The following is a 17956-nucleotide window of genomic DNA, read 5'->3' as shown; positions in this document are numbered from 1 at the left end:
TTTCACTGAAATGAAAAGAGAGGGAGGGAACATGTCACATTTACTTATTCTTCCAGTAATCAAGGAAATGCGAAATTGTGACTGTAGTATTCAAAGTGATCATTATTCTCAGGCAACAAGTTTAGAAATTTTGGCTGTAGACAGGCTAAGAATTACTACTCTAAATGAATGTATTAGTAGAAATATATGGTAGAGGGTTTTCCTCTACTACTTTTTTATACAAGGAAGGAAAAGTAGAATTCTGTTAGCCAGAACTCATTATACTAAGTCCTATTTAGTGCCAGTAGCATAACTGGAACTCCAGTAGTAAGGAGAATGGTGCCACTGCTAATACTCTTGGCATCAAAACCTAATTGTATAGTGTTCTATTCTAATTCTGTGTTACTGGTGATGTTCTTATAGAACTTACAGGAAAAAATAACACAACACAATCTTGTTTTAATTCTTCAGATTTTGTTATATATGTAGTATTTCTATCAGCAGGTTTGATTTACAGTGTTTCTAATATTCCCAGAAGTGAGCATTCATCTCCAGAGGTGTTAAATGTGCAGCAGAATCTCTAACCAATGAGTGCTGTATTATGGGGGATAATGAAAAGCCAAAGCTCACAGTATTTTGCTCCACCTGTATTTTCTTTTGATGTGAGACCAAACCTAAAGCAGTTTTAGTTTAGAAAACATGCTATATGTTATTTTTTCTGCAGATGTGTTTAAATGTATTCTTAAATGCTTTTGGTTGTCTTTCAGACATTTTCAGTCATTTCCAAAGAAACTTTAAACGGTCATAAATATCCCATGAGATTACTGTTTGCTGTCAAAGTCCAGGAAGCAGGTGCTTAGAACCTAAAATGTCTCAGCACGTCAACCACACAACATAAGACAACCTCTTAATAGGTCTCAGTCCTCTTTTCCTCCTTCCACCAATTATACAAGGGGTGGAAAAGAAGCTGTGTGAGTGTTGTGTTTTGCTTGTGTGTGCATAAAATGCTAGACAGTAAGGTATGTGTTAATTCCTTGACCTCTTATATGTTGCAGTTTTTAAAATTTAGAAGGCTTTGAGAAACAGTGTTAGATCAGTGACTTAAAATTGAGAGATAAGAATCTGCTGTGTGAAGCTTTACTTTTCTCATCCACAATTCTGATCTGTTGCTTATAGGCCTCTAACTGTGGTATCATAGAGAGTATTTTGAATTGGGTCAAATTTAAGGCACAAACTCAACTGAACAAAAAATGTTCATCAGTGAAACACAGTAAAATCAAGGGCATTCCGAAACTGGATGATGCTAATGATGCTGGTAAGAGCACTTATTTTTAATGTCTTCAATGTTTCATAGATTTTTCACAGAAATCATCATTTTAAACCTGACTTTATTTCTCATCCTTATGTTTATTTTTTAATAAAAATCTTTCTGGTTTTCTAAACTTTCTAGAGCTAGAATTAAAGCCTGATGGTGTGTTTGATATTAGGAACACCATCCTCTCTAGGGTAGAGAATTAATAATGCTGAAAAAAAGTGGCAGTCAAGTTCTATATTGAAAGAGCATGTATTTTCTAATTGTGGTTTCCAGCTAAATAGTGTTACCAATATTCTAGTTTGGAGGTGACTAGTCTTCTTGACCTTTCTAATATAAAAAGATCAGCATCTTTATAGGGTCACAAGCTATAGGAAGTAGATCACATAGTGTGCAGACCTGAGGGAATGGTTCAAGAGACTTTTTTCATGAGATTTTTAAATGCCATTAGGTTTCTGTCTGGGGATATAGGGCAAACTGGCAATCTCTGCTGGCTTGCTTCCTAGCACAGATAGGAATCAGGATCAGCTGGCAATCTTTGTGCTAATAGCAATGGGATGTGAGATGTCCTTGAATTATTGGAGGGGCACATATGACTAAAGAGCTTGAAATGCTGCCAGTCTGTGTTAATGTTAGTTGATTTTTAATACATCCTTATATTAAGCAAAGATGGAGAAATTGCAATGAAGTAGGTGGTGGGTTAAGTAGGTAAAAGCATGTAAGACTGGTGAAGAGGCTTTTTTTTTTTTTTTTGAGCTCCAGTGTTGAAGTCAAAGATGACTTGATGAGATGATGAGTTCTAATTTTCCTCCCTTTCTTTTTGATTCCTTGGGCTCAGGTTATTAATGTTTTTAATTGAGTTTTGTTTTTCCAGTTATTCAGATGTCATATTTTGCCTCAAAAGTTGATAATCATGTTTCCTTTAACTAGTATTTTGCTTCTGGAATTGTTATTCCTTAGTTAGATGCATGTTCCTGGTATTTTTCTTGCCTAGAAGATCATGTGCTTGGAGAAGTGCTGCATTTTTATGGATATCAAGCCTAGTGCTCGTAAATAACATGACAAATGATTTTGGATACACTTTCTTCATAGTTTTTTTTAGCTCTGCTTTGGAGACTATGCTTCAAAATCACTTCTTACCCAGTTTTATTCACTGAGGGTGAGGGGAAGGAAGAACCTTTAACAGGGGTGCTAATAAAATATTACATTGCTTTTTACCCTGGAACTTCCTCAACTAAGAAAGCATGTAGAGACTCATTTGGGCTCAACACTGATGCTTAAAGTTTTGCATGGCTTGGATTCCTGTTACCCAGGTATTTCTCTGCTGCCTAGTTATTCTTACATGAGGAGCAGGAACTCTGCATCTCCCAGGGAGGCTTACCCAGGTACTGGTTTATTGAAGATCTGGAACACATTAGATTTCTCACATTGAAAGCATTGCATATTCGGGGTGGATGCACAGGAAGGCAGAGAGGCATTTAGTTTCTGAATACATGTGTTGTCATATTCACACTAGGCCTGACTTTCTGAAGTGTTATATATACTGGCAGAGATGTTTTAAATTGGAAGATCACAAGTAATACATTTAGTAAAAAGTTCTTTAGTCCATTCTTTTTAAAGATGAAGGTACCATACTGATCATCTGTTTGCTCTTGAAAAGCAATGGGAATCTTTTGTTCTTTTTGTGCAAGAACTAGGCTAATACTATAATCAGGATCTCTGACCTCAATGGAAAGCTGCTTTCATTGAGAAAGGGAAGGCAGAAGATGATACAGAAGAGTGACTCCTTCAGTGTGGCTGAGTGTGTGTTGGTTGCTCTGCTCTTGAGAACTTGTCTCAATGAACTTTAGTTGGTGACTGCATCTGACTGAAAGCTTGATGCTTCTTAACATAAGGGGAAAAGGAAGTCCTGGTGCCATGGAAATTCTTTAATGAGTACACAGACAAAACACTGTAGAACTATCAGTCTTTCTTTCTTTCTGTCTTTGGCATCTTAATAGAAAGGATTGGGGATTCTCAGGGTGAGGTGAAGTAAGGGCTGTACGTGCTCTTTCTGTGTGTGAGAGGTGATGATCACTTCTAGGTCCAAAAAATTCAACTCTTTGCTTTATGAATGTTTGCTATGAATGTGCACATGACTAAGCATATTGTGAAGAGTTACACACTTCTAAATAGTCTTTTCAAAAGAATTTCAGACCTCCCCATAAGCTGGAGAAAAGGTTTAACTGATGCATGAAGATATAGATTCAGGGAGATTGCTTCAGGACATTCATACATGTCACACAGAGGTTATCTGTAATCTGGCAGCAAAAAACAGTAGTCTTATTTGGTGTAGTTATGTTCCAGGACAAATAAATATTTGTAAGGATCCCAGGAATTACACTTTCATAAGCACCCCAATCAGATGAGGGAACAGGGTTGGCTTTGGTTTCTAATAGCAGGTGCCAGTAGTTGTTGGACTGAAGTAGTCCAGTGCAGCTGGGAGAGAATAGTGTCTGGCCACAGACCCCTCTGGTTTTAATTCCTCCTGTGGTTTTTAGATTTCATTTTTACTTCAGGAGTGAATTTGTAGCTGAGGTCCAGCATCCACAGGTTTCTTGGGTGCCAGGTACCACTGAATTTTTGAATCAATACTGGTTAATACTTAGGAATAGGAGAGAGATGTATCTGTACAGTGATGTACTTGCTGCAGATTTCCTTTCCCACTGGAAAGAATGAGGTACTGAGTCCTATACCTGGTCATTCTTGCTTTCTTGAGATCTTGATGAGGTATACATAGTTCTATGGTTTGTTGGAGGAGAAGAGGTAGAAATGAAAGGAAAAATAAAGAACTAGGAATAGGAGTATAGGATTGTTAAGGGAGCAGCTAGATTACTAAATCTGATGAAGCATAAAAGCGTTCTTTGAACCTACCAGTTCATGTAGTTTTCTCTTTAAGTTCTTTAGAGCTGTGTTCAGGAAAATACCTGGCACATTGTGTTTCCATGAAATTAATTGCTAATGACTGCATCCATTCCAGAAGAAGGTGCACCTGGATGATATTCAGATGTGTTTTCTGCAGTTCATTTAGGAAAAAAAAATTGACTCTCATATATTCTAAAACAGCAGACTAGTATTTTTCTTGGTATTTGGATTCCACCTTGCTGATAGCATGGTAGCTATTGACGCCTTTTGATACAGTGTGAATAGCTGCCTAATTTAGATTATATTAAGCCATATGTCTGATTCAGAAGATCAAAGATATTGAATGTAAGTTCTGTGTAGTAGGAAATGCGGGGTTGTTTTTACCTACCAGGTAAAGGCAAATCAAAGTACCTATTTTAAATGCCAATGTATTCAAAACTATCTTATTAACAGTAGGTGAGACTCAACCAGCTTGAAGTTTTTTTGCAGTCTTTCCTACCACTTGGCCTTGATAAAATAGGAAAACTGCTTAATGAGCATTTGCACCCTTGGAAAAGGGTGGGTTCCTTTTTTGAGCCTGCTTATTATTTAGAACATCTATTCAACTATTGCAGTTGCAATAAACAAAACATACATCTCATACCAGTTTTGAGCACACTGGACACACAGGCACCGAAATGCAGTGTGTCTTGTAGAATCAAAATTACACTATTAGTAAAGATTTGTTTCTTCTTTTTGAGAAAGTTCTGAGAATGTATAATAAGTGCAAATGTTCTGATCTGTTGAGCTTTTCTGTCAAGTTTTTCTTACAGTTGCCTGGCTTCAGCTGATGGACAATAAAAAAACCCCAAAAATATAATTTAATAAATTACTTCTGAAAATATATTGTGAGGAAAGGGGAAATGCGGAATGGGAAATAACTCCTGTATATAACTCAGACATGCATAATGTATGTGTGTAAGAAATTTGCAGCTAGAAAAATGAAGTAGTAAAGGTACAGAAGCAATCTGTCTTTTTTTTTTCATGCAGACGTGTGGGGACCATTACATAAGATTCGCCACCATTGCATCCCATTTTGTCTATTTTGCTCCTTGTTCATAGCAATCCGTAGTGTATTGCTAAGGGCAAAGATACTCATTCTTGTGGTGTGGTTTTAGTGGTCTGGAGGGCCGTCCCTAAAAATAGAAATTCACCCTATTTAAATTACCTGATGTAGAGTAGGAAGAATATTCATGACTGATTCAATTGTATTTCTATTATTTGAGTTTAAAAGTTATGCTTTCTTTTTTTTTGCCTTGCTTTTACATCTTCCTGGACTGCAGGTGGCAAACATTCCTTGGACTGCACATTAATATTAACAGAAGGAGACTCTGCCAAATCTTTAGCTGTCTCTGGCTTAGGTGTCATTGGTAGAGACAGATATGGAGTATTCCCACTCAGGGGTAAAATTCTCAATGTTCGAGAAGCTTCTCACAAACAGGTAAGTAGTCTTGTCATCTCCTTTTAGCTGACAAATGGATGTCTCCTGTTTATTTTTGATTTCTAGGGTTACATCTTCATATTTTAATTTTTATTTTTTCATGAAAATTTTGTGGCTGGGATTTCATAAAGTACCAGCTACTTCAAAGCCTGGGATAAGCCTGGAAATACTAAGTGTAGTAGTACAGTACTAGGATGATAAAGTTCATTGATTCACAACTGCAAGGAAATTCTGCTATGACTCATATCAACATTTTACATGAATACTTAAAAAACCTAAAATGTTATATTCTCTCCATTGCCATGTGATTTCATTGACTCCCAACGTGAGGCAGTAGCAGCAGCATTATCCCATCACATTACTTCTGCTGCCCTCCATACTTTGTCTGTAATAAGAGTTGTGTTGCAGGTGCCCATAGAAATAGTGGAAAGAGAAGGCAGCTTTGTGAGATGGCTTTTTGTTACATGCACTTTTCCCCCTGACTTCTGGACCCAAAGTGCTCTTGCTGTAGAGGAGAAAGGGAGTGGTGCAGTCTTGAGAATTTGCACGTACAGAAGAAATGTTTTCAAGTGTGAAGGCTGCAAGGGGGCTGGGGATAAAAAGGTTATGAAGTTGAGGTAGGGGTGCATTGAAAAAGTAGCTATAAACTGCACCTAAAAAAGATTGGGATATTTTTGAATTTCTGCTTTTTACACTGACTGCAACAATAACTTTTTTATACAGATTATGGAAAATGCAGAAATCAACAACATCATCAAAATAGTTGGACTACAATACAAGAAAAGCTATGAAGATCCAGAGTCCCTGAAAAGTTTGAGATATGGAAAAATTATGATCATGACAGATCAGGTTAGTCTGAAATTCACAGGTTTTAATATACAGAGCTTCTTAAAATGTGTTTTGCTGCAATTTGATAAGTTACATTTTTGTGCATTATAACCTGCCTCTGTGTTATGACATATGGATGTATTCAGAGGGAATTCCTAATGTGTGAGGTTTCTTTATGAGAATAATTTATCTATATGTTGTTTCGGTTACTCCAAATGAACAACTGAGCTTTGCCACACAGTAGCAGAGGCACCAAAGTAATAATAAAAACATGTATAAATAAGAATGTTTTTGATAACTCAAAAATATGTTGAAAGTAAGGACAAAAGGGAACAGTAGATGAGGTAGCAGTGCTAGAAAGTCTGGGAGAGACAAGGATGTAGGCAATTATTTTTGGATAATCTCATGAAGTGTGTGTCTATTGTTCAGATTTTAGAAGTCTAGGTATCTATGCTTTGGGTGTTTGTGAAGCTTTGTTATTTTTTCCCAGAGAGGTTGAACTATCGAGCGTCTTAACACCAATGAGAGCTGTGGGCCAGGCTTGGCTTTCTTCCATAAAGGTTCAGCTCCATGGTGTCTGGGAGAGCTGTCTAGGTCTCGGAGAAAACATGCCACAGGCAAAGAAACCTTTGAGCTGTAACTGTGCACTTGGCTTGGAAGAGCTTATTATTAGCTCAGGGATAGTGCCATTCACAGGTGGCTATTTTATACCCAGGTCCAGTTTGGAATCCAAATTAAAACTAACTGTCCCCTTTGGTGTTTTCTGTCAATAGACATTGTTTTGATGTATCCAGGCCAGTGGGTGGGTTTTTTGGTGGTTTTGGGGGATCTGACCTTTTGTAAGATTACCTCATGTTTTCATGTTCTGATTTAGGATCAGGATGGATCTCACATAAAAGGCTTGTTGATCAATTTTATTCATCACAACTGGCCATCACTGTTGAAACATGGTTTTCTTGAGGAATTCATCACTCCTATTGTAAAGGTATGGGTTCTGTTAATGAGATTTTATTTATTACTTACAGTGCAACAGAAAAGTTGATTAGGTTTTTTGTTTCTTGTTTTTTAAAGGCAAGCAAAAATAAGCAAGAACTTTCATTCTATAGTATTCCTGAATTTGATGAATGGAAGAAACATATGGAGAATCATAAAGCATGGAAGATAAAATACTACAAAGGTTTGTTTAAAAACAAATAACTGAACCTCATGGATCTAAAAATACATAATAAATGGGTGATACAAAGTTTTATTTGTCACTGTTTTCATGATAGTATCTTCTGTAATGATTTTATAATATTCCAGTAAAATAAAAGGAGTAAAATAATAAAACCTAAATTTTGAATATGGAGTAACTATTTCTTTTTATTGTACAGGTTTGGGTACCAGCACTGCTAAAGAAGCAAAAGAATATTTTGCTGACATGGAAAGACATCGGATCTTATTTCGATACGCTGGTCCTGAAGATGATGCTGCCATTACACTGGTAAGAAATTATAGAAGTGCTTTTATATGATACGTTTTAGTTTCCATTGTTTACTGAAGTGGCACATGAGGAAGTCCTAACAGGGATTTTTTTTTTTTGGAGTGACTGATAAAAATACTTTTGGGAGAGAAAAAAGCTTTTGGAAAAGATTTTAAATTTTGGAATAAGAGCTTATCCACGCTACAAAATCAGCTCTACCTTCTGCTTAGTAGCTTTGATCAATTTTGTGTGGTGTGGATATCAAGAAACGTTACTTCAGACTTGCTTTTAAAGACAGAACATGCAAAAGAGTATTCTGAGTAAGGCAACAGAGCCCAAACAAATGATGCTTCACATCTACATAGGGATCTGAATTTTGTTTCTGAGCAAATAAGATCAGATAAATTATTTATTCATTGAAGATATATCAGTGTGGCATACATGTATTCATGCATGTGTTCTACATATTTGAATTTGAAATCTTGTAGATAGTTGTGTGCAGGAAATTACTTGTGTTTAAAAGAGAGCTTGTGGAAGGATAAAGGATGGAGTGTCTGGAATAAAGCTGTTTTCTCAAGAAATGTTTCACCTTTTATCTACTTTCACTATTCACTATTTTAATTGGAGGTGATATTAGAGAGAAAAAGGGGTAGGAGAGAAAAAACAAAACTGGGAAAATACCCATCTTAGACAAAACAATTTTTTCGTTGTATAACAACTTTTTCCTTATACTGTGGATCTAGTAAAATGATGTGTTTTTACTAACAGAAAGGTATAGTAGGTATCTGTTCTGTTGAAGAAAAGCAGACTGATGTGTCAGAAGTTATTTGTACCACTCATTTTACTTCTGCCCAAGATGCACTTAAATATAATCCATGGTTCCCTGTCCCAGAGAAGTGTGTTCATCTGGATAGAAAAGGAGTCTGTATATTTGCATATACATTAAACCAATTGGTGGAGAGACCCTGAACTCCCTGATTAAAATTCTGAGCTCTGTTTCTGCAAACAGACCTTCATATACAGGCTGATACCTGAGGCCATATAACTTGTTAGGGCTGACCCTCACTGTTGTCTGAAATTATATTCTGTCAATTCGGGATGAAACTAGTCATCTCTGTTACACCAGGAACAACTACTGACTAGTACTGAAGCTGTTAACAGAAGCTTCACTTACACTCCTATCCACATTTTCTCTGATGATAGCTATAATCCCAGCCCCAAGTTTACCTCTGGGCATAGGTGGTGTGAGATTATAGGCCCTACCAGGCCTCATGATAGCTGTAATCTAGGAAAACAAAAATTATGCAGAGAGTGGTTGAAATCAGGACGTGATGGAGTCTCTATATATGTTATTTCCTGAGGAAAAAAGGCAGTACTTCAACAACTCACAAAATTTTCCCAAAGTAGTTGAAATTTTGCTTAAACCACATGTTCAGTTTTTATGTATTCTTCTCTTAGTCTTAGTCTTCTGGAGAAGAAACTCACTGGAGGGGAACTCTATTTCTGTAACAGGACAAAGTCTTTCAGAACATTCCTGTGTCTTTTTGTAGTGATAAGTGGTTGCTTTAAAGTGACACCTTGTCATCATGAAGACTAAGGCCCTCGGTCAGCTGGCCTAAATTCTGGCTTAGTCTTTTCATGAAGTGTCAATTTTGTCAAGTTATCAATTTTCTTAAGAGGACTAGGGCCAACCACTTGGGAACAGCTACAAATTATTGCCATTCTGTGGCTGACAGCAAACAGGGCATGGAGAGGACAAGAAGAGGGGGGTATTTTTTCTAATACCTTCAGTTAATTTTCTTGGTGACAGCTGGTTTTAGTTCAGTCTAAATGAATGAAACCAACCTTAAAATTACGTGGAGAAAGATCCCAACACCTTTAAACTTGTGTATCAAAGGACAACTCTAATGTGAAGAGAGGAATAAGAATGATAAGATTTGTCTAAATGCGTACAGATTTTGGGAAAGTAATATAAATTTAAATTATGATCAGCGAGATATCTGTCAGTTTGAAAAACCTTGTGCAACAATGTCCAAAAGGTCATGTGCTTGTACTGCTGCTTAAATGTAAACAGTTATATAGATTATCTTATCCAAATAAGTATTATTGAATACTTGATCAGATAGTGCAGTGCACTTAAAATTCTCACTAAAGTAACATACATTTACACAAACATATACATGCTGATAATTTAGTGTACTTGGAATCTTTTCAGGCCTTCAGTAAGAAGAAGATTGATGACCGAAAAGAGTGGTTAACAAACTTCATGGAGGACAGGCGACAGCGTCGGCTACATGGCCTTCCTGAGGTGAGTCCTAAATAATAGTAATAAATCTGGTCGGTGAGAGTTAAATGTAATGTAGTTTTTGTATTGAATGAATAACGTATGTGTTTTTTTCAGCAATTTTTGTATGGTACAGCAACAAAACATTTGACTTACAATGACTTCATTAACAAGGAATTGATCCTTTTCTCAAATTCAGACAACGAGAGATCTATTCCTTCCCTTGTTGATGGTAAGCTGATAATTCATTATAATTTGTTGGAACATTCCTCTTTATTGTTGGTTTTTAAACCTGTGATTTGTATTGGAAATCAATGCATTTAAGTAGAGAATATAAGAACTTTTATATTTTTGTTTGTTATCATTCATATGCTAAGGAATTGCCATGTTTCTTCTGTGAGGAAGTTTAAGCTGTTGCTGTGCAGCCTTTTTACTTAACCAGACCTATTCCCTAGACCATAGAAGTGCTTTGTTTCTAGTCAAGCTGTCAGAGAAAACAAATCTTTTAAGTGCTTATAATAATTAAAATTCAAGTTGGCAGCTGAGTGCAGATGAAGATGCAAATGTTTTCTTCCTTCAGTCTTATACCACAGGCAGTGTTTTAGTGGTTACTAACTTTTCCTGTAATCTTGCTAGGGTTCTGTCAGTCAGGCTTGCAAACTCTCCCCTTGCAATAGTACAAACAATAAAAGAAGCAGCTTTCTACACTACAGCTTCATTTTTAAAACTGTCTACAGACAGCATGAGCAGGAATTTCTGCTTATATTATTGTCAGTATGCATATGCTTACTAAGATATGGAAAAAAGGCCTTGAGGTTTCAAGGGGGGGGGGAAGCCCATTTATCTCCACTTTCCAGTACATTTTTTATAGTGCAGGTGGTCAGCCTTCTTGACACTACAGACCCATAATCAAAATATTCATGCAGCAAGAGCTTTTTGTATTTTAGATGAGAAAGTGGAATAGTTCACAGGTGGATAGGGGTAGCAGCTTCCTGGTAGGATGGATCTCCAGCTCTGCTGCAGAATGAGGCTGGGTTAGGTATGCAGATACATGTCTAGGGAATCAAAGAATGCCAGTCTCTGTTTCAGCTTCTCCAGACTTACTTCCTCCCATAGCTGGGTGCTTGGATTAACTGGTAGTCTCTATGCAAGCATTTCATGGTTTACTGCTCTGGAGGAAGATTAACTGTAGAGCTGCATGTTTCAAGAGGTCATTGTTCCTTATAACATACTTTACCCTGACTGCTTTCTCAGAAACAGCAGAATGATTTTGCTGAAACTTAAAATAAAGAATGAACTTGCAGTAGATAACTGTTAATTTGAATTGAAGTTCTCCAGGATTGCTTCTACAGAAGTGGAAGAAAATGAGAAGGGAACATATTTATTTATTTATTTAGTGTGTATAATATAATGTATGTATTTATAATATTATGCATATTATATATAATTGCTATCAGTGTTACACACATTATGTATGACACTATACATATGTAGTATATACTATACATATATAGTATGTACAGTATTACACATATAATTTCACATATTTTATATATAATTCCTATCTGTTTCTGCCAACTTTGGCTGTAATTCTGCATTCTGGGCATGGATATGTGAACTGTTCAGCAGGTAGTACTCTAGCAATGTTCTTTGTTCTTCAGTATCATCAGGTGATATATAACAGGCTAGTCTGGTGGCAAATCTCAGCAAAAATGAAGAGGAAGAACATTTTGACTATCTCTTCACAGTTACTAGTTACCACTCTTACTCCTTGGTGATTCCCTTGTGTAAAGGAAATCATCCAAGTCTGTTACGTTCAATAGATCTTTGATAGGAAAACATGATGCAGGCCCATTGTAAAGAAAATTGGATATTACATATTTAAATGAAATGGAGATTGGAGTCAGTGTCTTTTTTTTTTCAATTTTTGCTCTTACGTTTGACCCAGGTTAGTAACGGTAACACATAGCAATATTTTAGTGCATTTCAGAAATGTATGCAAATTAAAACACTGAATAGATCAATAAAGATGATCTAGAACTGGTTATCAGTTCTAGATAGCGTGCAGAAAAAATGATGCAATCCCTTCCACACAGATGTACTTAAAGTGCCTAAACAATACAAATAAATCAGAAGATGAAAGAGACTGGCTTCTTTCTTAAAACTTAAACTTCAGAAGATCTAAAAGGGAGACAAATAACACATCTTTTTGTTGAATTTTAATGAGTCTCTGAGAATTTCACACAAAAAGTAAAATTTCAGAGTCCTTTAAAATACGTGTAAGCTACAGTTACATTTGTCATTGCTGAATTTGTGTTGATATTATTAGTAAAAAGATTTTGCTGAGTAGATTGGAAAGAAACAACTCTTGACTTGTGGAAGCTGTACATTTAGGATAAAGTTGCTGTTTATTAGAATGATGTACTGTATTCTGCATATTAATGATCGGCTGAAAGGGTTACATTTCCACTTTTCTGGTAACTTTTTCAGTTTGGTAAAATATTTTTTTTAATTACTTTAAAAAGAACTGAGATACTAATTTGTTATTTGGTTAACATTAGAGTGTGAATTTGTTTCTATTTAATGTTTAGGCTTCCTTTGAGAGACTAGAAATGATAATAAGGCAAAACAAGTTTATTACTTAAAAACATATGCTTGTGTATGTGTTGAAAATGGGATATTCTTCTTAATAGGTTTAAAACCAGGGCAACGCAAAGTTTTATTCACTTGCTTTAAGAGAAATGATAAACGTGAAGTAAAGGTTGCTCAGCTGGCTGGTTCCGTTGCTGAAATGTCAGCTTATCACCATGGGGAGGTGAGTATGAAGGATGGTAAAGTTGTGAGGATTTTTAGCCTATATGAAATATTAGGTAAATGTTTTCTGTGTTGAAATTGCAAACCTATCGACTATATGTCTACTAATGACAGATTTACTTTTAAAGAAAATGAACCAAACAGTATATATAGCTTAATAAGACAGCATATTTCCATTCTTTCCAAGTCTTTGTGCACAGTGGTATCCCAAATAGTTTGTGGTGAAATAGCAGGTAACTAGGTAACTTCGAGATTCTCAAATCATAGGAATATAGGAATTATGCACTAGGACAATTTTTGTCTTAAACAAGAAATATAGTCTTTTAAGGTAAGAAGAAGAGATACTGTTCTTCAAAAACCTGATACAGTGTTGGAACAAAGCTTCTTTCTGTCTCCTGTTTTGTTTATATTTATCTGAAATATTAGCAAGAGTTGCTATATTAACAGTCTCTCTCCATCCCTTCTTCTCTCCCTTTAAAAGCAATGAGTAGTATTTTGTGCAGTAGTAAGTGCAGTCAGTTTGTGCCCCTTTCATTCCTCCAGAGAAGTGCTTTAGAAAAAACAGAGAAGCCCAGGGGTTTTTGTAAGCACAGAATGTAAGGACACTTAAATCAGGGAGGCAATGTGGCTGTGGAAGAGGAAGCATTATGTTTTGCCGGCAGCTCTTGTAATAGGTTTACAATATTCCTTTCTCGGGGAGACTACTTTTTTTAAATTGAATTCAGGTTAGTCACAGAATTTTGGGGCATAAAAAATATATTTTATTGGCCGATTAGGAAAGACTATCTCTTATACTTATTACTATGAATGTATTTTCTTGCAGCAAGCATTAATGATGACTATTGTCAACTTGGCTCAGAACTTTGTTGGCAGTAACAATGTTAATCTGCTACAACCTATTGGTCAGTTTGGTACCAGGCTTCACGGTGGAAAGGATGCTGCCAGCCCTCGCTATATTTTCACCATGTTAAGGTAAACACAAATGTAAAGCTAAATGCATGCTTTTAAAAAACCTTGTTATCAAACTAATCCTTTCACAATGCCACGGGTTTTTTTGTGGGAGAGGAATGGGGGAGGACTGGAATATTTTGATAGAAGCTCAAATTCTGCTTTATATCTGTAAGTGTGTTTTGCACATGGATTTTTTGCATGATTTTCCATGCATAGAAGTGTTGTGGGAATTGTAGCTTTTAAGGAATTGAACTTTGAGTCATAAGGCTGAAGACTGAAAATGTAGATGATGGCAGATTAGTTACTGATCTTAAATTGTGACTTCTTGCAGAAGTAGCTTTCAGTTTCCCTGTTGAGTGTGAAATCTATTCAGTTTCACAGTAGAAAGTGTATTGCCACCTGGTGATAAGTCCTGCAACTCAGCATAGACTTGAAAGTTGAGATGGATTCTTTTCCTTTCAGATGAGTTTCTTCATATCAAGCTAAATTACACATACATAATTAATAATGAAGACCTAATTCAATGATGCTGGTTTTTCACAGCTAATACCTTGAAATTCAGTTTGGTGTGTAGAGTGTTAGAATGTGTTCCTTAATGTAAACTGTAGTATTTTTATGTTATGTTGCTTCTTTTATTTCCTAATTTTAGTGTGATATTTTGCCTAAAATTCCTTGTAGTTTCTTCTTTTCCTCTAATTGTAAACTTTATACATAAGTAGCAGGTTTTATTCCCTTTCTCATGTACGGTCTTTCTGTAGCAACCTAGTTTTGTACATTTTCCATTTTGCATGAGGTGTTGGAAATTGTATTCACCCAGGACAGTGTTCCAGATGAGCAAAAGGAGTCACCAGTAAAACCCCGGTAGAATTTTCAGAGACTGCTAGGCCTTACAATTAAGCAACAAAGTTCTGCAACTATTTGCATGCTGTGTTGCTTTATTACTGGGTGACCTGCTGTCATGTTGAACTGTGTGTTCTGAACACTTCTAAGGATCATATTTTTGTAGATGTTAAATGTCATCAATTACTAGTGTATTGTGTACGTGTGTTATTGTGAAGGAAACAAACATCATCTGTTATGAACACGCTCTTCCATTGGGAAGAACTTCCTTTTCTCAGGAGCTATGTACATTGTATTTTTAGCTTCAGAATGGCAAAGAGAAAGGAAGACATGAGAAATATCTACAAATAGATCGTATCTGGACCCATGGACTGTTAAAGCATTATCTTTACTTACTGGACTCCAGATAAACAGTTTTCTTCTTTTTCTTTTTTAAAGCCCTTTAGCAAGGCTGCTTTTTCCATCAGTGGATGACAACTTGCTTAAATTCCTTTATGATGACAACCAACGTGTAGAGCCTGAATGGTATATTCCCATCATTCCTATGGTTTTAGTAAATGGAGCTGAAGGAATTGGTACCGGATGGGCTTGCAAACTTCCAAACTATGATACCAGAGAGATTGTAAACAATGTCAGACGAATGCTGGATGGCTTAGATCCCCACCCAATGGTAAAAATAATAGTATATACCTGTATTTTATATGTTGGCTAAACAAACCTTATTTTGTACTTACAAAATTAATTCATATCACTCTAGAAATGCTTGATTATTGGAACATCTGAGTTGGATTGTCCCAGTAATTTTGGGTAGGAGCTTTACTTGACTGTTGGGATGAGGCTGGGGAAGTTCACCTTGAAGCAAAAACATTCCAATTTGTATTTTTCCAATTATTTCAGAGGACTTTTTCTTCAGTCTGCTGACTGTAAGCCTTCACAGTTGCAAGTCTTACAGGGTAGTTATGACATGGCAGTAGAGTAAAAAGTTGTACCACTCTTTCCTTTTTGAGGTACTACTACTTATCTTCAGCCAAACTTAACATTTCCTCTGTCTTGTCTGAATTGTACTCTCTTTTATATATCTGTAAGCATAGGAGAAGATATTGTCACTGTTCAAGAAAATCAGCAGCTTCTGAACTGCATCTAGCTTCTGTTCCTTTATTTAAAATTTTATAATAAGTCTTGGAAGTGGTGTATACTTGGAAAAATGTGGACAGGAAGAATACTGGGTGAACCCAGAATATCTCTAACCAACAGATGAAATACAGATAATGTAACCTTTATTTTACAACTGATGGATATTGCTACTTTGCTGTGTTTACCAAGTCATAGAAGCAGAAACATAATTTCTTCTCTTCTTAGACCACAGTTCACTGAGTGTGCAGTATCAGTTTTCATGACATGGTGAATTTCCTTTTGCAAATTCTTGGGAACAATGAATAGATTTTTTTTTTTTAATTTTTTTTTAAATTAATGCAATCCATTGCCCTTCCTTTAGGATTCCTAGGCCTTCTGTGTAGTCTCACAGTCAATTGAAGCTTCACTGTGGTTGAAAGAGGCAGTTCTGCCTCCATCTAGCTCCTTTCTGTATGCTGGTATGTGTTTGTGGCTGCATGGTAAGCTGGATAAGGGAATCAATTCAGTTAAAAAAATTCCCCACCCTGTTAGTTACTTTTTAAACTGGATGGGTTCCACTATCTTTGCCAAACAGCACAAGAATAAAAAAAATGGTTAGGGGAGGTAGCACCACTTCTCTAAAGTTATTGTGAGACTGGGGTGTTAATCTGGTTTCTGTCATGCCTTATCTGTGCTTGCAAGTTTTTTTAAAAAAAGAAAAAAAAAAAAAAAACAAAAAAACCCACAAACAAAAAAACCCCACCACTTCACTGGGTTCAGCTGCATCTTCTTAATCCTGTATCTACTCTGTAGTTGTTAAGATACTTGCTCCTGTCACTTGCATGTGTGTATTCTGTTTTTTCTGTAGTATTTTTCCTATGACTTAAGATTTTCGCAGACATGAGAGGCTGGTTGATGGACTAGTGCAATATAAAGTGATAGCTGTATGGTGTATGGGAAACAAACATATTTCTGATGTTTTATTGTAACGATTATTACCGCTTTGCTGGTTTTTGAAATTTCAGCTCCCAAACTACAAAAACTTCAAAGGAACCATTCAGGAACTTGGTCAAAACCAGTATGTAGTCAGTGGTGAAATATTTGTGGTGGACAGGAACACAGTAGAAATTACAGAGCTTCCTGTAAGGACATGGACCCAGGTAAGTAACAGTGAAATACATTTACATAAACCCCAAAACAATTAAAAGTTCCTTATTAAATTATTTAATCCTACATCCGGATGAACTTTTAACACAATTTCTGATGATTATACATACATGGAAGGGAACCTGGTTTCATTCTTTTGTGTGCCTTTGTAGAAGATGGTTTTCTGCTTGTGCCATCTGCTGTCCATACTACAAAGAATACCTGCTTCTCCTGCTGAATTAATATTTAATTCCTTTTTCTTTTAAGTAGACTTTTCTGTCCTTGTTAGATGCCTCTTATGTTTGTGCTAGTCTTGGCCTGCATTTTGCAGGTTATACTGGTTCTGTAAATTATAACTGGTATCAGATGTAATGCACAAAGCTTTGAAATCTTATGTTGTTCAGTTGGTTTAAGGAATTAGGGATTTTAAGAAGTGTTTCTGTTTTTTGCTACCCTATTTTTAATAGGTGTACAAAGAACAGGTTCTAGAACCTATGTTGAATGGGACTGAAAAAACTCCAGCATTAATTTCTGACTATAAGGAATACCACACTGATACAACTGTGAAATTTGTTGTGAAGATGACAGAAGAAAAACTTGCACAGGCAGAAGCTGCTGGATTGCACAAAGTTTTTAAGCTTCAAACAAGTCTTACTTGTAATTCTATGGTAACTTTTTCATGTTTGGCTATCAGAATCCTTACAGTTGCTTGTTGCTAACTCAAATGTTTTTGTAGTGTACTTTGGTACTCGGTATTGAACAGTGTATTGTGTATTTGAAATTGTTTCAATAGTAGAAAATAGTAGTGATGACAAATATTAAGTCAATATGGATCAGCAAATC

General features: G+C 36.0%; 1 protein-coding gene across 1 annotated transcript in view; it reads left to right on the top strand.

Moving 5' to 3' along the window:
* Positions 1–17956, top strand: part of TOP2B (DNA topoisomerase II beta) — a 67026-nt gene that overhangs the window by 33377 nt on the left and 15693 nt on the right. The window contains exons 11-23 of the mRNA XM_075493174.1: positions 1156–1294; positions 5518–5675; positions 6399–6524; positions 7378–7488; positions 7575–7680; positions 7877–7986; positions 10181–10273; positions 10367–10481; positions 12943–13064; positions 13887–14035; positions 15293–15524; positions 16993–17127; positions 17581–17781. Of these exons, the coding sequence (XP_075349289.1) occupies positions 1156–1294; positions 5518–5675; positions 6399–6524; positions 7378–7488; positions 7575–7680; positions 7877–7986; positions 10181–10273; positions 10367–10481; positions 12943–13064; positions 13887–14035; positions 15293–15524; positions 16993–17127; positions 17581–17781 (1797 nt within the window). The remainder of the gene's footprint in view (positions 1–1155; positions 1295–5517; positions 5676–6398; positions 6525–7377; positions 7489–7574; positions 7681–7876; positions 7987–10180; positions 10274–10366; positions 10482–12942; positions 13065–13886; positions 14036–15292; positions 15525–16992; positions 17128–17580; positions 17782–17956) is intronic.

The sequence above is a fragment of the Mycteria americana genome, chromosome 2 (assembly GCF_035582795.1).
Source record: "Mycteria americana isolate JAX WOST 10 ecotype Jacksonville Zoo and Gardens chromosome 2, USCA_MyAme_1.0, whole genome shotgun sequence".
Lineage (NCBI taxonomy): Eukaryota > Metazoa > Chordata > Aves > Ciconiiformes > Ciconiidae > Mycteria > Mycteria americana.
Note: the sequence above shows the minus strand (reverse complement) of the source record. Positions and strands in the feature narration are given on the sequence as shown.